This window comes from Gracilinanus agilis, chromosome 4 (assembly GCF_016433145.1).
Source record: "Gracilinanus agilis isolate LMUSP501 chromosome 4, AgileGrace, whole genome shotgun sequence".
Classification (NCBI taxonomy): Eukaryota; Metazoa; Chordata; class Mammalia; order Didelphimorphia; family Didelphidae; genus Gracilinanus; species Gracilinanus agilis.
This window is the reverse complement of record NC_058133.1, coordinates 490,128,970-490,149,873: the sequence shown is the minus strand read 5'-3', so window position 1 is coordinate 490,149,873 and position 20,904 is coordinate 490,128,970. Positions and strand designations below refer to the sequence as shown.

The window sequence follows — 20,904 nt, the reverse complement described above, 5'->3', positions numbered from 1 at the left end:
CCAGCTCTGGCCTCGATGTCAGGAGGGTCCCTGACCCGGAAATGTTTCCCACTGACAGCTGCTGCAGGTGGATGGTGCTATGCTGAAGGAAGCCCTGACCCATAGGAAGATCATTGCCAAGGGTGAAGAGGTGAGAACAAGAACCACCTTTTGTGCCTGGGTCACTCAGGAACTTTGCCATAGTGCCTGGGGACTGTCTGCTGCTCTTAACCTTTCAAACACTCTCCCCATCCATTACTGGCTCGCCTGGTTCCCCTAAGGACCCTGTGATGTACCCAGGCTACAAAATATTCATTATTCCCACCTGATGGGGGGGAAACTGAGGCCCAGCCAAGGTCACCCACAGCTGAATCTGGAGCCCAAACCTCCTAGATTCCGGTCCAAGGGATCCTTCCCCTTGACTGAGTTGTGCTTTCTAAATGCCCTGGGATCAAAAGATACCATTTTTCACTTGTTTATTTGGGGTTTTGGTTTTATGTGATTATTCACTTACAGAAATGAAAAATATGCAAATCTGTTGTGCGTGATAATATGTGTATAACCCAGATCAAATCTCTTGCCAGCTCTGGGAGGGAGGGAGATAATTTAGGTCATATAACTTTAGAAAACTTACAGAGAAATTGGTGATTACGTGTAATTGGTAAAAAAAGAATTTAAATTTAAATAAAAATTTAAAAAACATTTTTTAAATGCTCTGCTGGGGAGCTGAGGGAAGCTGAGTTCTGCTTGGTCTGGCTGTGTCCCTGTGGATGTCCTGGCCATGAGTGGTTTTGAGGTTCCCCATCTAAGCCCAGGCCTTTCTATACCCTCCCGAGCCATGGGATAAAGGTGAAGAACAGGAAAGGAGAGAGAAAGCAGAGTGGGTGGAGAGCTGGCCTCATTCAGAAAGATCTGTGTTTAAGCCCATCTTTTACATAAATTAACTATATGACTTTGGACAAACCATCACCCTTCTTGGCACCCTAAGGAGTTCTAAGACTATAATTGCAGAGCCAATGCCAATCTGAGAGTCCCTTCCCCAAAGAAGTAGAAGGTCTGGGCCAAAAAAGAAAAAAACAGAGTGGAGGATGGGGAAGGTAGGGGAGAAGCACATCTCTCTTCATCCATCATTTACGTGCCCTCATCCAGCTCTTGAGCCCCCTGAACCTGGAGCAGGCTGCCTATGCCCGGGATGCCCTGGCCAAGGCCATCTACAGCCGCACCTTCTCCTGGCTGGTCAACAAGATCAATAGGTCACTGGCTTTCAAGGTGAGGCTGGATCTTCTGAGCTCATTGCCCTATCTCCCACCCACCCAAGCCCTGCCGTGACTTCCCTCATCCCCTTCTCCCACTCATGCTCCATCAGTAGGAATCAGACTTGCTGTGGGTCCTAGAAATTCATAGTCTGTCCCTGAGGGGGCTGCAGGGGGGACTTTATCACACACTTCTCTCTGAGCTGGGCAGTAGATGAAGAGTGACTTTGGTTCCACCTCAGGACCCAGAATTCCCAAACTGGAGAGGTACCACGGTTCTAGGGCTGGTGGACATCTATGGCTTTGAGGTTTTCCAGCACAACAGGTCAGTGCCATTGCTGCCCATCTCAGCCTGTCCTTTATTTTTGTCTCCTTCCTCTCCCCATCTTTGACCATTTTCCTATCTTGTTCCCTTCTCTCTTCTCCTTTCCTCTCCTCTTCCCTATTTCTTGCCTTTCCTGTCTCCTCCCCTCCTCTCTCTTCAGAGCCATCTCCTCTTATCTCTCCTAATTACCCCTTATTTTCTCCTAAGTTCCTCCAGTCTTTTCCCTGAATATGTCCCTCTGAATGTGTCTCTCATTGGTTGTTCTCAGATTCGCCCACAGAATTTCCTATTAATTCTTCCCAGGATTCTCCTGGCATCTCCATTTGGTCACCCTCAGTATGGACTCTCTAGTATCTTTCATTGGTTGCTCTTGTGCTCCCCCCGAATTTTTCATTGATCTTTCTCAGTAGTCTCCCCCGTGTCCTGCCCCTCATCACTCTCCCTGCCCCACCAAGTGTATTCCATTGATCACTCTTAGAGTTCCCCAGCACCTCCCATTGGTTCTTTCCCTAGTCTACCCTTTGACTTCCACCAATTACTCTCCCATCAGTCCTTCTTTTGGGGGGCGGTTTCTTTCTCTCTCTCCAGCTTTGAGCAGTTCTGCATTAATTACTGTAATGAAAAGCTGCAACAACTCTTCATTGAGCTCACTCTCAAGTCAGAACAGGAAGAATATGAAGCAGAGGGCATTGCTGTGAGTTGGGAGCCTCTTATGGTTGACCATTGGCCCGTTGGTGTCCTTACTTCTATGCCAGGCTGTGTCCCTGGGCCGTCGGGGCTCCTTCTCCTGGGTGGGCAGCATGACCAGTGAACATGATCGGGGTGTGTACGTGGGTCTCCAGTCCCTGGGGATAACCTGCCCTGTGTGTCTCTGTCTGATCACAGTGGGAGCCAGTGGCGTATCTCAATAACAAAATCATCTGTGACTTAGTGGAGGAGAAGTTCAAGGGCATCATCTCCATCCTGGTGAGGCTTTGACAATCCCCAGGGCCCAGAATAGATTAACCTTTTTCCCTTTGCCCGATTGCCTAAAGCAGTGATTCCCAAACTTTTTTGGCCTACCGCTCCCTTTCCAGAAAAAATATTACTTAGCACCACCCCCCCCACATACTATCACCACCCCCTTACAGTTATTCGCCGCCCCCAAATGCCCCTGTAGCCATCACTGCCCTCCTGGATGGCTGCAGCACCCAGCAGGGGGCGGTGGCGCCCACTTTAGGAATCACTGCCCTAAAGCATCCCTGGTGGGAGTGGGGGGTGGGGGTAGGGGGGCACTGCCTGGGACTGAGAAAAGGGCAGATAGTAGCAATAACACAATGAGGGGTGAGGAGAGGGATGGGGCCAAAAAGGAGACAGAGAAAATATTTTGAGACTCTTGTCTTAGGTCTGGAAGGGGATCTCCTTGGCCCTCTCTCCCTCTCCGATGTGTCTTCCCGGGTAGAAGAGTATCCCTTCATCCCCTCTCTGGTCCCCCTGCCTTCCATGATGCTGTGCTGTGTTCCTACTGGTGAAGGAACATCCCTGACATTCTCCCGTCTCAGGTCCCCAGTGGTTCTCCTCCCCGCCATATTTTCTGTGTCCACCACTCTTTCATGGAGCACACGTAGCCCTCTACCGGCTCTGCTCTTTGCTGATGTGCCGAACCCTCTCTTCCCCCAGGATGAGGAGTGCCTTCGCCCTGGGGATGCCACAGATCTGACGTTCCTGGAGAAGCTTGAGGACACCGTGAAGCACCATCCACACTTTGTGACGTAAGTGTGTCCCTCTCAGGGCCCTTCCTTTCTCTGCCTTCCGAGTGTGGCACGCTGGGAGCTTTTCCTTCCCAAACCCCATTTCTTCTTCCTTCCCAAAACCCTCCCCAGGATTTCTGCCCAAGAATAATGAGGTCCCTGGGGCTCGGTGTTTGCACCAGATAACCCTGCCTGCCCAGCTCCAAATGCTGCCCTTAGAAGAAGCCCACTTCTAGAAGGATCTGAGACTTGGGCTAGTCCAGCTCCCTCATTTTACAGAATTGGAAAATGAGGCACAGAGTGAGAAATACTGTGGAAAGTAACCCTAGATTGGGTGTCAGGAGCCCTGGGCTCAATTCTGGCATTGCTGCCAACTCATCCCATAACTTTGGATGAATCCATTTTCTTGTGAGCCTGAGTTTCACCATCTGTAAAATGAGACTTATGATCCCTCCCCTGCTATGAAATGGAGAGAATTAAGTGAGATGTTGGGTTTAAAAGGCTTAAGGCCAAGAGAACGGGTGGAAACTGCCCTGGAAAGCCAGTGAGGAAACCTATACTCAGAAAGGTGGGGGTCTTGGGGGGCAGAATGGGGCGGGTTGGGTGGGTCTTGCTTAATAATAACCTTATCATAAGGGAGGATTCCGTGGCTGTTGGGTTGCTAGGAAGTGCCTGAGGCATAAAAACAAAGACATCTTTAAAACTTTTTCCCAAATGACGAGCAGTCCAAATGCTGGTAGATCCCAGTTTCCAAAGCCTGGAGAATGTCCGCCCCAGGCGGGGCATGGGTGAAGGGAGACGAGAGAACCTAGAACAGAGAACCTAGAACAGATGAAGCAGGAATCATGGGAGAGATCTCAAGCTGCTTTGGAATCCAAAGAGGCATTTTTGAATTGAAAATGTAGAAGGTCAGAGGAATTTTAAAACATCAACAGAAAAATCAGAGCCCCAAGAGCTCTGCAAGCTTTCATGCCCTTTTCATTTCCCATTTTAACAAAGTTAATGGGTTTGTGTGTTCACTCTCTTGTCTCCTAGGAAGGAAGACTTGCTCTGATCCGGTGCTTAGAAAGCACTTCCTCATTCAGAAATTTCTGTTTGTTTAGCTCTCCCTGGGTTCTCCCACTAATGTATTGTGTAACCTTGGGCAAGTCACCTAATTTTTATGAGCCTCAGTTTCCTGCTCCTTAAAATGGGGCTAATAATAAAAATATAATTTAAAAAATAACAAAGGGATATTAAAGAGGATGAAAATGAAATAAAAAAAAAATAAAATGGGGATAATAATGTCTCTGAATCAGCAAAAGAATATACACCCTAACTGTGGCCACTTAAAAGAAAATTTCACATGCATGAAGAGGGATTCTCAGCGTGAGGATTCTTTCCACTAATCACTTAAACAACCAATCTATGACTTAAGTGGTAGAGTTGGGGGAAACACACAGAAATGAATGGCTTCTCCAGCAAGAGTTAGATTGGGAAGGGGCAGCTGGGTAGCTCAGTGGATTGAGAATCAGGCCTAGAGATGAGAGGTCCTGGGTTCAAATCTGACCTCAGACACTTCCCAGCTGTGTGACCCTGGGCAAGTCACTTGACCCCCATTGCCTAGCCTTTACCACTCTTCTGCCTTAGAACCAATACAGAGTATTGATTCTAAGGTGGAAGGTCAGGGTTAAAAAAAAAAAAAAAAGTTAGATTAGGAGCTCCTTGAGGGTAAGGACTGTCTTTTGCCTCTTTTTGAATCACCGAGGCTTAGAACAGTGCGTGGCACATAGTAGGTACTTAATAAATGTTTGTTGATTGCCTGATTGAGAGGAGAGGCTTTCTAGACTCAGTACTGTATTCCTGAAGCCAGGCTACTTTAAAAGTAAATAAAATAGGGGCAGCTGGATAGCTCAGTGGATTGAGAGCCAGGCCTAGAGACGGGAGGTCCTAGGTTCAAATCTGGCCTCAGTCACTTCCCAGCTGTGTGACCCTGGGCAAGTCACTTGACCCCCATTGCCTACCCTTACCACTCTTCTGTGTATAAGTCAATACACAGAAGTTAAGGGTTATAAAAAAAATGGAAAAAAAAAAGTAAATAAAATATAATTTGCCCAAGGTCTCAGAGGACATGTTCCTGGCAGAGCCAGGAATGAAATCAGGTCTCCTGACTCCCAGTCCAGGGACATACTGTTCTACACTGGAGGGCAAGTCACCTCTCTGGCCTTCCACTGTCTCATCTGTAAAAATAAAGAGAGGGGATGTGAAATAAAGAAAAACCGTACAGAAGAAACCTATCAGAGGAGACAGAGAGAGCAGCGTATGGGGCATTAATACTTTGGTAACACCAAGTTGTACTTAAAAATAAAATCCTTATCTTCCATTTTAGAGTCAATACTGTGCAGTGGTTTTAAGGATTGCCCAAGGTCACACAAATAGGAAGTGTCTGAGGCCAGACTTGAACCCTGGCTCTCCTGTCCCTAGGCCTGGCTCTCAATCCACTGAGCCACCCAACTGTCCCCCAAGATGTACTTTATTTTTTTTTAAACCCATAACTTCTGTGTATTGGCTCCTAGGTGGAAGAGTGGTAAGGGTGGGCCATGGGGGTCAAGTGACTTGCCCAGGGTCACACAGCTGGGAAGTGTCTGAAGCCGGATTTGAACCCAGGACCTCCCGTCTCTAGGTTTGACTCTCCATCCACTGAGCACCTAGCTACGCGCCTTAATAAATTCTTGTTGATTAATCGACTCTGAATTTGGCCACAGTGACAAGGGCTAGGAGAGACCTTGACAGAAACAGCCTTCAGCCAGCTTCACACAAACAACCTGCCCTTCTCTCTCTTCCCCTCCCCTAGTCACAAGTTGGCGGACCAGCGGACAAGGAAGTCCCTGGGCCGAGGTGAATTCCGCCTGTTGCACTATGCCGGGGAGGTGACCTACAGTGTGACAGGTGAGTGAGTGGCAGGGGCCCCCCGGGCACACCTCCTCCCCCTTCCCGCCTGGCTCGTCCCCTTTCCTTGGCTTTGCCTTTGAAATGTGTCACTGTGACCTTCTCTCCTCCCAAACCCGGTTTCCTCTCTTCCTCTCACCAGGGTTTCTGGACAAGAACAATGATCTCCTGTTTCGTAACCTCAAGGAGGTAAGAGGGCTGGCCCCCGGCTGGGCTCCAGAGGCTGCCACTCTGGGGCTGGGCAAAAATGAAGACACTTTTTCGTCTTTTCACGTATTGGATAAAGAACAGCTTTTATTTCACTAAATAAAAAATGCAGGAGATGCAAAATAGACTCCTGGGAACTCTTAGATCTAGAAAACGCCCAAGTCTCTACACAGTACACAGATCACCTCCACTTTTCTATCATCTTCTGCCTCATCATCACCCCATGATTTGAGCTCCCCTTAGAACCGAACTTGAGGCTGTCAGCAGGTGACACCTTGACCTTCCACAGATATCAAGAGGGGGCTTCCCCCCCTCCCCCACCTTGGAGCAGAGATATGGAAAGCTCAGCCTCTCCCTGCCTCCCCTGGAAGACATCCCTCCTCAGTCTCTTCTCTTTCTTCCCACAGACCATGTGCAGCTCTGAAAACCCCATCCTGAGCCAGTGCTTCGACAGGAACGAGCTCACAGACAAGAAGAGGCCGGAGACGGTGCGGGCACTTCAGGGGCTGTGAGAGGAGAGTGTGTGTGTCTCTGTGTGTGTGTGTCTGTCTCTGGGACTGTGCAGGGGTAGGGTCTTTCTCCCTGGGACTCAGTGTGGTGTCAGACTATATAGCCTTCCCCTTTCCTTCTATCCTGGCACATAGTAGGGGCTTCACTCATAGCCTTCCCCTTTCCTTCTATCCTGGCACATAGTAGGGGCTTCATTCATAGCCTTCCCCTTTCCTTCTATCCTGGCACATAGTAGGGGCTTCACTCATAGCCTTCCCCTTTCCTTCTATCCTAGCACATAGTAGGAGCTTTACTCATAGCCTTCCCCTTTCCTTTTTTACCTTTCTTCCTATCCTGGCACAAAGTAGGGGCTCCACTCATAGCCTTCCCCTTTCCTTCTGCCCTTTCTTTCTATCCCAGCACATAGTAGGTACTTCATAAATGCTTGTTGATTTCCTTGCAGGCAGCCACACAGTTTAAGATGAGTTTGTTCCAGCTCGTTGAGATCCTCATGTCCAAAGAACCTGCCTATATCCGCTGTATCAAGCCCAATGATGCCAAACAGCCGGGTAAGGAGAGACTCCCTTCCCTTTCCCCGACTCCCACCTGAGTCCACCCCTTTTACTGTCCTGTTTCTCTCCTGAGAAGACTGAGATCACGAAATGTCAGAGAAGGAAAGGAAACTCAGAGCCATCTAGTCTACTTTCCTCTGCTCCCTCAAATTATTTAAAGAAGGAAGCTGAGGGGCAGCTAGGTGGCTCAGTGGGTAGAGCAACAAGCTTGGAAGTAGAAGGTTCCGGGTTCCCATTTGACCTCAGAAACTCCCTAGCTTTGTGACCCTGGGCAAGTCCACTTAACCCCCATTGCCTAGCCCTTTTGCCTTGGAACCAATACACAATATAGATTCTAAGACAGAAGAGAAGAGGCTTTTTTTTGTTCTGTTTTCTTTTGTTTTAAGAAGGAAACAGAAGGGAAGCACTTGCCCAAGGACCCCCCCAGTTTTCCTTCCACAGTGCTAGAACCGAATGGAATATGAAGGAATGCTTTTTTCCCAGCTGTTTTCCCCTTGACTTCCTCTTCCTTGAGGCTACTCACCCTAAGCAAGCCCCAGCAGTCCTTAGCTTAGTGGATGGGCCCCAGAAAAGACTTCCCTTCTCCACCTGGAGAGCGGGTGCTGGTTTTCTTTGAGTCCAAGGCCTGTGTTCAAATCCCAGCCCTGACACTTCTTGTGGCTTCACCCCCAGGGCAACTGAGACTGCCTTGGGGGTGGCCCTCACTGGGGGCCCTTAGCAGGCTTGCAGGGTGCGGGGAGAGGTGAGATTGGCCCAGACATCACAGATCTGCCCATCTCTCTCTGGGTGCCTGCTGAGCCTCATCCCCTCCTCCAAGGACAACCCCCTCAGTTTCCAGATGGGGGAACGAAGGCCCAGGGGGTTGGTTGAGTGATTTTCCCATTCTCCCTTAGGTCGCTTTGATGAGGTACTTATCCGACACCAGGTGAAATATCTGGGGTTGATGGAGAATCTGCGGGTTCGGAGAGCTGGCTTTGCTTATAGGCGCAAATACGAGAACTTCCTCCAGAGGTGTGTGGGGCTGGAAGAAGGTGGGGAGGGGGAGGCCCAGGGAGCAGGAGAAGCAGGTCAAAGGGAAGGTCCTATAGGATCATAGATTTGGAGCTAGAAGGATCTTTAGGGGAGGGGAGAGTAGCAGAGTCCATTTGAACAGGGGCTGGATTTTGGAATCCTAGGATTTGAGTTCAAATCCAGGCTTTTCCATTTTCTTTGTGACCTTTGCTTTCTCTGGGCCTTAGTCTCCTCATCTGGAAAATGAGGGAGTTGAACTTGCTGGCCTTTAAGGTTCCCTGCTTGGCATAGGAGATAAGAGTGCTAGATTTGGAACCAAGAAGATCAGCTGTGTGACTCTGGGCAAGTCACTAGACCCCTCTGAGCCTCAGCTTCCCCATCTGTAAAATGGAGACAATAGCAACCCACATCACAGAATTGTTGTAAAGATCAAATAAGCTTATCTTGTACAGGGTTTGGCAGACTGTAGAGTGCTGAGGATGGCAAAGGCAAAAATAAAGCAGCTTTGAGGGCAACTGGATTGAGGCCAATCAGTGGATTGAGAGTCAGGCCTAGAGATGGGAAACCTGGCTTCAGACATTTCCTAGCTAGATGACCCTGGGCAAGTCATCTAACCCCCATTGCCTAGCCCTTACTGCTCTTCTGCCTACTACAATGCATAGTATTGATTCTAAGATGGAAGATAAGAGAGAGAGAGAGAGAGAGAGAGAGAGAGAGAGAGAGAGAGAGAGAGAGAGAGAGAGAGAGAGAGAAGGAAGAAAGGGAAACATTAGTGACCTTCCCATTTTGCAGATGGGGAAACTGAGGCCCAGATACAGGTGACTTCAGCTCACAGCTTCCTGCCCTAATCTGGGGGATAGCAGGGAGCCCAGAGACAATGGCACCTGATGTCCTGGATGCCACTTGTCTCTGTGGTTCTTGTGCAGTAAATCAAGGATCCAGGGCTCAGAATTTAAATCCTCAAAGCTGAAGGGTCCCCCTGGTGCTAAGTGGAGGCAGGTGCCCATGGGCACACACTCAGTCTTGCACCTCTTCTCCCTCCAGAGGGGTGACTGAGGCCGGGGCTCATTCTGTCTCCTCTCCAGGTACAAGTCCTTGTGTCCCGAGACCTGGCCCACATGGGACGGGCGGCCACAGGATGGCGTGTCTGTCTTGATCCAGCACCTTGGCTACAAGCCTGAGGAATACAAGCTGGGCAAGTGAGTAGTCGGTCGCTCACTGGGGCTCCCTGTGGGGCTGAGGGGATGGGAGGGGGGTGTCAGCGTGTCAGCACAGAGAGGGCAGGGGGAAGACTGGCTGGAGGGGGCTGTGGCTGGACTAGGGCCTCCTCGGTTCCCTCTTCCAGAAGCAAGATCTTCATTCGCTTTCCCAAGACGCTCTTTGCCACAGAAGATGCTCTGGAAGTGAGGAAGCAGAGCCTGGGTAAGAGCCCAAGGGATGGGGGATAGGGTGGTGGGGCGAGACAGGACCATCATTCCTTCTGGCTTTTGGATTCCATCTTGATGGAATCTCACCATCTCCATACCACTTGGGGCAGTGGGAAGATCACTGTGGGCAGCTAGGTGGATAGAGGGCCATGTGGGGAGACTGAGTGGTCCTGAGTTCAAATCTGGCCTCAGACACTTCCTAGCTGTGTGATCTTGGGCAAGTCACTTAAACCCCATTGCCTAGTCCTTAACCCCTTCTGCCTTAGAACCACTACTTGGTATTAATTCCAAGATGGAAGACAAGGGTTTAAAAAAATTGTATAGTCATATAATTTGGGGAAAATGTAAAATTTAAAGCAAATTTGTAAAACACTGACTTTTTGAAACCACAGCCACAAAGATCCAGGCCACGTGGAGGGGATACCATTGGAGACAGAAATTCTTACGAGTGAAACGTGCAGGTCAGTAAGTTGGGTAATAGAGTGAGGAGAGAACAGATGTTTGCAGGAGGGGGTCTCACAGTCTTTTCTTACCATGTGAGGCCAGAGGTCCAGATCACAGGGGGGACAAGGTGAAAGGGCGAGAGCCTGAGGTCAGATTCAAGCCAGTCCTTGGACAATGGATGGAGAGGAGGAGGAGGAGGAGGAGGAGGAGGAGGGACTGATGGTGACCTGTTCACCCTGCAGCTATCTGTATCCAGTCCTGGTGGCGTGGAACCCTGGGCCGGAGGAAAGCTGCCAAGAGGAAATGGGCTGCCAGCATGATCCGACAGTGAGTCTGGGGGTCCCCTGCTAGTGTCCCCCTCCTTGGAATTGGAGAAGAGGTGTTGATTCCGTGTATTGGGCTCACGTGATCTCGGCAAATGGGGACAAATCAGCCCCCATGCCCACCCCACCATAATCGGGGGATATTGAATGTTGCGAAGAGCGATGGGTTGGAGGTCTGTAGTCCAGGATTCAATTCTCAGCAGCTGTATAGCCTTGGGCAAATGTCTAACTTACTCATCTGTAAATAATGATATTATAGTATTCTCTATAACCCTCATACTGCCTTCCTTAGAGATGGGACGTGGGGTCACAGAATCCTAGATCTAGAGTTGGAGATGATTTCCCTCCCTCTCTCCCCAAGGCTCATCCAAGGTTTCATCCTGCGCCGGGCCCCCAGGTGCCCCGAAAATGCCTTCTTCTTGGATTTTGTTCGGTGCTCCTTCTTGCTGAATCTGCGGCGGCACCTGCCCCGGAACGTGCTGGACAAAACGTGGCCTACCCCTCCACCTGCCCTGCATGAGGTCTGAGAGGCCCTGTGGTGTGATAGGCTTAAAATCAGGGATGGTTGGGGTCTTCTCTCAGTTCAGATACTTTCTAGCTGTGTGACTGGGCAAGTCATTGAACCTCTGCCTGCCTCAGTTTCCTTATCTTATTAAAGGGGTATGAGGCAGCTAGGATAGAGTACCAGGTTTGGAGTCGAGAGGACCTGTGTTCAAATTTGGCCTCAGATATTGACTAGCTGTATGACTCTGGACAAGTCATTGAACCTCTGCCTGCCTCAGTTTCCTTATCTCTAAAATAGAGAAGTTAGACTAGCCAAACTCCAAGACACAAATCTCATCTGATGGCCTTCCTGGGCCTTAGTTTCCTCATTTGTAAATGAGGGGGTTGGATGTGATGATCTCTTAAGGCTCCATAAGTTATAAATATCTGATCCAGTATTCTTCAGTTCATAATCCCTTTTTTTTAAACCCTTACCTTCTGTCTTAGAATCAATACTAAGTATTGGTTCTAAGGCAAAAGAGAAATAAAGGTTAAGCAATGGGGGTTTAAGTGACTTGCCCAGACATAAAGCTAGAACCTGGCTGAGGTCAGATTTGAACTCAGGACTTCCCATATCCAGTCCTGGCACACTCTTTACTGTGCTATCTAGCTGCCCTACCCCAATCCTTTAGTGAGCACTGACTCAAGGACTTTTCTGTCTAGTTGGAAAGACAAAGCATACCTGTGCCATAGAGAACAAGGTAGTAGAAAGTGATTGGCCTAGAGCCCTGGTAGAAAACCTATGGCATGGGTGCTGTGCCCCAACCCCCCCAAAGACTGAGAGATACTTCACTCCCCCCCTTACCTCAGAGGGGAGGGGAGGAAGAAAGGGAAGCGAATAGCCTGAGCACTCCCCTCAGGGGAGGGAGTAAACACTTCCATTGGATTGCTAGCAGAGGAGTTGGGAGGGGCAGTGGAGAGGAGGAAGGGAGCAGCTCTGCCCCAATCCCTCTGCCTTTCTAGTAATTAACTCTGGTGGGCAACAGGACAACAGTGCCTACAGAGAGGCCTCTGTGTGCCATCTTTGGCATGCGTGCCATATGTTCAACATCACGGGCCTAGAGGAATTTTGAGAGAAAAATGTTCAAAAATTGAAAACATCGGGGGCAGCTGGGTAGCTCAGAGGATTGAGAACCAGGCCTAGAGATGGGAGGTCCTAGGTTCAAATCTGGCCTCAGACACTTCCCAGCCGTGTGACCCTGGGCAAGTCACTTGACCCCCTTTGCCTACCCTTACCACTCTTCTGCCTTGGAACCAATACACAGTATTGACTCCAGGACGGAAGGTAAGGGTTTAAAAAAAAAAATTAAAAATATGTATAATGACATTGGACTCTGGGTATCTACTTCAACCCTCTAGTTTTACAGATGGGAAAACTAGGACCCTAAGAAGTTATGTGATTTTTTTCCTAAGGTCACATAACTAGTAAGGTACAAAGCCAGGATTCTAATCCAAGCCCTTCTGACTTCATCTCATGAGCATAAATTGAGAGCTGGATGAGTTCTCAGAGGTCTTCTAGGTGGTGGCGGCAAATTCAAATAGTGATCTTTCCTGCATACACACACACACCCCAACTTAGAAAACCACAGATTACACATATTATATCGTTACTTATATTGTTAAATATTTCCCAGTTATATTTTGTCCTCTGTTCTAGCAACCCCTTAGTTTTACAGGATGAGGAAATTGAAGTTCCCAAGGAGGATTAAGGTCACAAGGATAGTGTCAGATTCCAGATTTGAACCCAGGGTAGAGCTGTGGATGAGACACATAGCTCAGCCTGAGCTCCCTGGTTTCATCCACCCTTTGGCTCTTTCCCCAGGAACATCTCTTCACAGCTCCTAACCAATCCTTCTCCTTGACCTCATTTCTCCTCCTCCCAGGCATCAGAGCAGCTGAGGGATCTCTGTATGAAAAATATGGTATGGAAATACTGTCGGAACATCAGTTCAGAATGGAAGCAGCAGGTGAGTGAGTTTGCTGGGGACAAGGGACTTTTAGTACTGGGAGTGAGTCATTATTAGTGAAGTGGATTGGACTTCAATCTGCCTCAGTTTCCTTCTCTGTAAAAGAGATAATTATAGCACTTCTCTCCCAGGATCAAATGAGATAACCTGTGTTGAGTGCTTTACACACTTTAAACTGCTCTAGAAATGATAGCAATTATTAAACACCTACTGGAGACACAAGAGCAGGAACTGGAAAATAGAAGTTTACATCATTCTAAGAGACAAGGCAGGTGGAGTTGTGGGCTGCAGGTCAGCCCCCCACTCTTGTCCCCACAGCTGCATCAGAAGGCTGTGGCCAGTGAGGTTTTCAAGGGCAAGAAAGACAACTATCCTCAGAGTGTCCCCAGACTCTTTATCAACACTCGGCTTGGTATGACATTCCCTTCCCCCTGACACCCTTTTCTCTGTCCCCTTCCCCAGAATATCCTTTCTCTGGGTCTCCTTCCCCATAACACCCCTTTTCTGGGGCCCCCTTTCCCATAATGCCCCTTTCTCTGAGTCCCCTTTCTTATAATGCCTCTTTCTCTGGGCCCCCCTTTCCCATAATGCCCCTTTCTCTGAGCCCCCTTTCCTATAATGCCCCTTTCTCTGGGCCCCCCTTTTCTGTAACATCCCTTTCGCTGAGTTCCCATTCCCCACTGCAGCAGCTTTCTCTGTCCCCCTTCCCTCACCCACCATCACCCCTAGCTAACTTCCTCTTTCGCTTCCCCTTGGATTTTCTTCTTCCTCCCACCCTTTCCCCATTTCCTTCTGGCCTGGACTTCCCACATCAATTCTCCAGCCTGCCATCTATGTCTCTTTTCTAGCTGCTGATGAGATCAGCCCCAAAGTGCTCCAGACCCTCGGAGAAGAGCCTGTCCAGGTGAGACTCATATTTGGGATCCCAGAGGGAGAGGCAGGAGGGAACTCTGGGAACGGGACTGATGGTGGCAGTTCCAAAACATGTTAGAAGCTTAGTCAAGAGCTCTTAGAATGCAACTGCAGAGCTACCCTGGAGCTGAGGAACAGCAGGAAGCATCTGCCATATTCCAGCCCTGGGGATATAAGTAGAAATAATGGCACCATCCCTTCCTGAAAGGAGCGGCAGTGGAAAAAAAGAGTCTGGGAGAACATGGGGTTCCCAGTGGACCCTAGATTGATGGAAAGAAGCAGGAGGTCAGTCTGGGGGCTCTGGAAGTACAATACGGGAGGAATTCCAGAATCTTAGGATTATACATAGAACTGAAAAGGCCTTTTAAGAGTCAACTCCCTCATTTTACAGAGGAGTAAACCAAGGCATAGGGAGAGTAAGTAATGTCCCCAGGGCAGGATTTAAACATTCAGAATCTTTCTAAATCAAAGTCCAGCCCTCTGTTCACTATAATATTCCTCTTGGGTCCAGCTCCCCCAGTGTTTACCGTCTGGGCCATTTCATCCAGTCCTAGGACCTATTCTCTTTGGAACATGAAGGTGTAATAGGGACCCAAAGTGGGAGAATTGGCCGCTGGGGAGTAAGAAATTGGAGGTGCTTTTGTGCCTGGAGATTTCCATGGAAATTGGGAGGCTATCAGAAGGACCTGGGCAGCTAGAGAGTGTTTAATGGGGCCCTTCCTTCCAGTATGCGGTGCCTGTCGTGAAGTATGACCGGAAGGGCTACAAACCTCGGGCCCGGCAGCTGCTGCTGACCCCGAATGCTGCCGTCATCGTGGAAGAAGCCAAGATCAAGCAGAGGATTGACTATGCCAACCTGACTGGTGAGAGGTCACAAAGAGAAGGGGCAAGCAGAAGGAGGAGCCAGGACTTCATTCTGCCCCATCCTGGCCTTCCGTGGGCCACGGGAGAAGGCCCAGGGGGTGCCAGTTCTCTAATCAGAGGACCTGGGTTCCAATCTAACCTCTGAGGCTTAAAGTCTGTGTGTTGGACAGATCCCTCGCTTTCCTCGGCCTCTGTTTCTCCATCTGTTAAATGAAGGGAGGTTGGCCTAGAAGATCTCTGAGACCCCTTCCGTCTCTAGCTCAGGGGAGCTTAGGCAGATTGGGGGGGAAGGAAGTCCAGAGGGCAAACATTACACCCCCATCATCAGATTTTTCTCAGCTTCATTGTGCCCTCGATTCCCCAAGGCAGCCCTTTTTCTGTTCCTCTTCCCTTGGTGAGTCCAGCCCAACCTCCTCTTCTGTGCACCAGCCCTGGATGGGGAGAGAGTTCGTGGAGGAGGACCCCTCTCACCTTCATGACCTTCCTCCCCCAGGAATCTCGGTCAGCAGCCTAAGTGACAGCCTGTTTGTCCTCCATGTGCAGAGAGAAGACAATAAGCAAAAGGTAGGGGGGGGGGCTGGTTCTGTTCCCTCCTCCCAGAGCCTCCCGGACCAGCCTCTACCCACTATCCCAGGAGGATTCCTCTCCAAATATGGGGAAGGGGAGGACATACCTCTGACCCTTCCTGGTCCATGAGTCACTTAGTAAGCATTTATTTGCTGGGCAGCTGAGAGGCAAAGTGAATAGAGCATTGGATTTGGAATCGGGAAGATTTATCTTCATGAATTCAGATCCAGCTGTGTGACCCTGGGCAAGTCACTTAACCCTGTTTGCCTCAGTCTCCTCAGCTGTCAAATGAGCTGGAGAAAGAAGTGGCAAATCATTCTAGTATCTTGGCCAGGAAAACCCCAAATGGGGTCACAGAGTCAGACATGATGGAGAAATGACCAGCATTTAATAAATGCTTACTGTTTGCCAGTCACTGTCCTGGGTACCACGTAGGCAAAGAAAGGCAAAAACAACCTCTGCCCTTATGGAGTCGACTTTCTATAATTCCACTTGAAACTTCCTCTTCCCCTCTCTTCCCCGCCTTCAGGGTTTGGGGGCTGGGGCTGGGGCTGGGGCTGGGGGCTGCCAAGATGCAGGACTGCAGGAAGGGAGGGAGGGATGGGGCCCCCCCAGCTTCTCTCTGTGCCTCCCACATTCAGGGGCTGGGGCTGGGGCTGGGGGTGGCCGAGATGCAGGACTGCAGGGGGGGAGGGAGGGATGGGGCCCCCCCAGCTTCTCTCTGTGCCTCCGGCTCTCCCAGGGGGATGTGGTGCTCCAGAGCGATCACGTCATCGAGACCATCACCAAGCTGGCCCTGAGCGCAGACCGAGTCAACAGCATTAACATCAACCAGGGCAGGTAAGCGGGCGCCGCTGGCATCTCGCCGGGAGGCTGGCAGGGGGAAAGTGAGGGCTGGCCCGCGGGGCTGCTCCCGTGCCCGGCCTCACATCGCTCTTTCCCCATCAGCATCACCTTTGCCGGGGGCCCGGGCAGAGACGGCATCATCGACTTCACGCCCGGCTCGGAGCTCCTCATTGCCAAGGCCAAGAATGGGCACCTCGCTGTGGTGAGTGAAGTGGGAGGGCACGCGGGGCGCAGCTAGAGCCGCCTCCCCTTCCTCCCCTTCCTCCCCAGCCTCCCGGCTTCCCGGTCCCCCTGGCAGTGTCGGGGTGGCCTGCTGGGGATGGAGCCCTCGAGACAGAAGCGCCCCCAGAACCACACACAGAGTCAGAAAATGGGCCGAGTCCCGGCTTTTCCTCTCACCCGCCCGGCCTGGAGCCTCCGTTTTCATTGTTTACAAAACGCAGTTGCTCGTCCCGCTCTGCCCGTCTCGGGGGTAAAGGTGGCCTTGTGAGCCGCCTGGCGCTCTCCAGACGGGGCGTGGCGGGGGGCTGCCCCGGGAGCCACACGGGACATCCGGCCGTGGACAGGAAGGGCTGCCCCTGAGCGTCCTCTGTTGCCCCTTTGCAGGTCGCTCCGCGGCTGAACTCCCGGTGATGATGGACCCCGTCCAGTGGGACAATCTTCCTGCCCCTCCGCCATGCCTGCTTCGCTCCCCTGCCCACCCGCTTGCTGCTGCCCTATCCCCCTTCATGGTAACCAAAGACTCTCACTTCCACGCTTGGAAAACTGGGTGCATCCTGGGTCTGAAGGGGGCTCCCGTGGCACCTGCCTGGCGCGCCCCGATCCCTTTCTCCCCGCCCGTGTCCCCCCCATCGGCTCCATGGTGGATAAGGGAAGGGGGGCAGTAAGAAAGCGAGGAGCCAGGCCGAGCCGGAGCGGGGCTGAGGGATGACGGGGGCCAGGGCAGAGCCCCATGACCGATGCCAAACCAGTGGGAGGAGACGTTCTGCTGAGTTGTTCGTTGTTTTTCCACCGAGTCATTTTGATGCTTTGTAGGGGATCGTTTTTTTATAAGCCATTCATTCCCTGCCACCAAGGAAGCAATCAGAGGGCTGGAGACGGGAGGAAGGAAGGGGGCATCCAGCCGCCCTCTCATCCCACCCCAAAACCAGTCCCGCCTTCTCTTCCCCGCCCACGCCCATAGGTGCACACCCAGGGGCACCCCTCAGTTTCCCTTCATCCCTGGCCATAAGGGGCTGGGACCCACACGAGCTCTGCCCCCTCCCGCCCCCCAAAGTCCCACACAAAACACATACAAAGGAATCGACCCCCATAATCAACTCCTGACTCTGGCGGGGGGTGTGGCGGCCTCCAAACTGGGGTGAAGGGGGTGACAGATGAGAGGAGACGTGACTCCCTGGAAGGGTGGCCTGACGGGAAGAACACTGGCTGGACCCTCGAAGAGCCTGGGGCTCTGCTCGTCACCCGTGTGCCCTCGGGCCTCGCCTTCCTCTTCCGCGGACCTTCGACTGAGCTCAAAGGAATTTTAGGGGCCATCCAAGAACCCCTCTTAACTCACAGTCTGTGACGAAGGGGGCCCCGTGGTGCTTATTCCGAAGCCCCTGCCTGATAGAAAATGGCACCTCCATGTCCTTGTTCAGTGCCCCGAAGCCCCCAGAATCATCAAGGGGGGTCGTTGGGAGAGTATGGTTGGGTTTGGGTATAGAAGGGAGGAAAATGGCCCTGCAGTCCACGGCTTCATCACTGCTTTGCCCCCGCCTTTGCCCCCATCTGTTCTCATCCTGCAGGGCAAAGGATGACGTTGGTTTAAGAAAGAAAAGGGGGGGCATCATTTATCGCTGCTGCTTCTCTCTCCACCCCCTTCCCCAATCCCACTGAGGCTCAGGAAGCTGGGAGGCCGTCCAAGCAGCCTGCGCTCCCTCGGGACCCTGGGGACACTGCCTACACTTGCAACCCCAGCCAACACTAAATAAAGCGATTATGTTTTTGCAAACATTGGCCTTGTGGTTGTGGAGGGACAAGAGGTGAATGGGAGGAAAACTGGATTTGGGGGTGTTCCTCCCCAGATGGGGCCTGGAAAAGGAGGGAGTGGTGGTAGCCAGGTCCCTCAGATGGGCCAACAGAGGGACAGAGATTGATGTGCCGGGGCAGCTGGGTAGCTCAGTAGATGGAGAGCCAGGCCTAGAGACAGGAGGTCCTGGGTTCAAATCTGGCCTCAGACACTTCCTAGCTGTGTGACCCTGGGCAAGTCACTTAACCCCATTGCCTAGCCCTTACCGCTCTTCTGCCTTGGAGCCAATACCCAGTATTGATTCTAAGATGGAAGGGAAGGGTTGAGAGAGAGAGAGAGAGAGACATGGGCTCACATCCTGCTGATGGGGAGCTCAGTACCTTGCCTGCTTCATGGGTTTGTGGTGAGGAAAGAAGGAGGGAGGACTTTCCAGGCACAGAAATGGGAGACATAGAAGTTTCTGGATCAGGAACCTGTCCGTTTGATGAAACATTCAAGGGAAATAGATAGAATCATCTTAGAAAAATAGATTGAAGCCAAATGATAGAAAGCCTTCGATGCCAAGGGGAGGGGAAGTCTCTTTTTTTTTAAACCCTCACCTTCCATCTTGGAGTCAATACTGTGTATTGGCTCCAAGGCAGAAGAGTGGTAAGGGTAGGCAATGGGGGTCAAGTGACTTGCCCAGGGTCACACAGCTGGGAAGTGTCTGAGGCCAGATTTGAACCCAGGACCTCCCATCTCTAGGCCTGATTCTCAATCCACTGAGCTACCCACCTGCCCCAAGGAGGGGAGGTCTTTAGAAACTCATTAGGCAGGGGTATAAGCAGACCTCAGGCTCAAGTTGATGTCAAGGAATACGTAAAGCCCTTAGAGGCTGCAAAGTCCACACAAAATGGTCAAACATTATTCTGAGACCATAATACCTTTTATCGTCTCTACAAGAAGTAGTCAAGCAACCTCCGCTTCAATAGTCTCATTGATGGGGAACTCATCACTATCTGAAACAGTCTCATTTGAGGATGCCTCTAATTGTTAAGAATGTTTCAGGGTTGGGGGCAGCTGGGTAGCTCAGTGGAATGAGAGTTGGGCCTAGAGCAGGAGGTCCTGGGTTCAAATCCGGCCTCAGACACTTCCCAGCTGTGTGACCCTGGGCAAGTCATTTGACCCCCATTGCCTACCCTTGCCAATCTTCCACCTATAAGTCAATGCACAGAAGTTAAGGGTTTAAAATTTAAAAAAAAAATGTTTCAGGGTTAGTTAGGTGGCTCAGGGGATAGAGATTCAGACCTTGGGATGTGAGGTCCTGGGTTCAAATTTGGCTTCAGACACTTCCCAGCTGTGTGACCCTGGGCAAGTCACTCAATCCCAATCACCTAGCCATTATTAATAAAGAGTATTGATTCCAAGACCAAAAGTAAGGTGAAAGAGAGAGAGAAAGAAGGAGGAAAGCACAGGAAGATTTATATGAACTGATGCAAAATGAGGCAAACAGAAAAATATACAATATACTATAAAGGGAATGAACAAAAATTATGAGCAATCTTGGTCCCAGGGAAGAGCTCTGAGAAGCTGCCTCCCCACTCTGCAAAGGTGGGAGAATATAGGTCGGGAACAATGCATGCAAGGTCAGGTGTGAGTGACAGGATGAATAAAATGAAAGAAGGAAAATATATTTAATGATGTGGGCAGTCAGCGAGCTTTCATTAAGCGCAGGCGCTGTGCCAACGGCTGGGGATACAAAGAGGTCAGACAGCTCCTGACCTCGAGGAGTTCCCAGTCTAATGAGGGACACGACACGCTAGAGGCAGGTTATACAGGCTTTGTGCTCTGGACTGGACAGAAATGCAAAAGCAGCGCCTCGTCTGCCTTCTGTTTGCTTTCTGATAGAGGAAGGTGGCACAGACGGGGAGCTCAGTGGTTGCCAGGGAAGGGTGTTCTGGTATGAACCGTCACGGGGCGGGTGAACAGAACAGTAAAAAAGGGTCTTCGACGTGGCGTATCTTTCCCAGAGGCAACGAGGTCATTGAATCACACCAACAGCAAGAGGTGGGCATGTTCACAGCGGGAGTTGCTGGGCTGAAAAAGCTCAGGTAAGTCAACACTGATGTTTCACCAATGAGGACGTGGTTGGTGGGTTTTGTTGGTTGACATATTGGTTAGTTTTACAGAGCTTTTGTTTTCTCCTTTTTATTATTCGGAATAAGGAATGGCTTTCTGGGAGAAGGTAGAGGAGGAATACATCAGGAAAGGATAAGATGTAAAAGCCAAATATGCATAAAAAAATTTAAAATGAAATATTCTTAAAAAGAAGACTTTTTCTTTTAGAGAGTGAAGTAGAACAGGAAATCCATGATCTGGGGGAGAGGGAAAGAACATGAAATATGTAACTATGGGAAAATATTAAAAATAAAAATTTAAATAAATAAACAAACAAATGAGTGAGTGAATGAATAAATAAATAAATGAATAAATAAAGCACTAGGGGGGAAAAAAGAGAAGAGATTTG

The 20,904-nt window shown here is 50.4% G+C and overlaps 1 protein-coding gene across 2 annotated transcripts in view; it reads left to right on the top strand.

Annotated features, from left to right (window-relative positions):
- The window catches only part of MYO1C (myosin IC), a 48,220-nt gene extending 29,840 nt beyond the window's left edge, over positions 1-18,380 (top strand). For both annotated transcript variants that reach the window (XM_044672940.1, XM_044672942.1), the window contains exons 9-32: positions 59-130; positions 1,129-1,248; positions 1,475-1,557; positions 2,146-2,251; positions 2,443-2,523; positions 3,217-3,308; positions 6,121-6,215; positions 6,358-6,404; positions 6,830-6,910; positions 7,375-7,480; positions 8,377-8,494; positions 9,580-9,693; positions 9,840-9,916; positions 10,314-10,382; positions 10,608-10,692; positions 11,050-11,209; positions 13,115-13,198; positions 13,517-13,610; positions 14,047-14,102; positions 14,838-14,973; positions 15,468-15,538; positions 16,284-16,381; positions 16,490-16,589; positions 16,994-18,380. In XM_044672940.1, the coding sequence (XP_044528875.1) occupies positions 59-130; positions 1,129-1,248; positions 1,475-1,557; positions 2,146-2,251; positions 2,443-2,523; positions 3,217-3,308; positions 6,121-6,215; positions 6,358-6,404; positions 6,830-6,910; positions 7,375-7,480; positions 8,377-8,494; positions 9,580-9,693; positions 9,840-9,916; positions 10,314-10,382; positions 10,608-10,692; positions 11,050-11,209; positions 13,115-13,198; positions 13,517-13,610; positions 14,047-14,102; positions 14,838-14,973; positions 15,468-15,538; positions 16,284-16,381; positions 16,490-16,589; positions 16,994-17,020 (2,172 nt within the window). In that variant the 3' untranslated portion in view covers positions 17,021-18,380. The remainder of the gene's footprint in view (positions 1-58; positions 131-1,128; positions 1,249-1,474; positions 1,558-2,145; positions 2,252-2,442; positions 2,524-3,216; positions 3,309-6,120; positions 6,216-6,357; positions 6,405-6,829; positions 6,911-7,374; positions 7,481-8,376; positions 8,495-9,579; positions 9,694-9,839; positions 9,917-10,313; positions 10,383-10,607; positions 10,693-11,049; positions 11,210-13,114; positions 13,199-13,516; positions 13,611-14,046; positions 14,103-14,837; positions 14,974-15,467; positions 15,539-16,283; positions 16,382-16,489; positions 16,590-16,993) is intronic.
- The last annotated feature ends 2,524 nt before the right edge of the window (positions 18,381-20,904 follow it).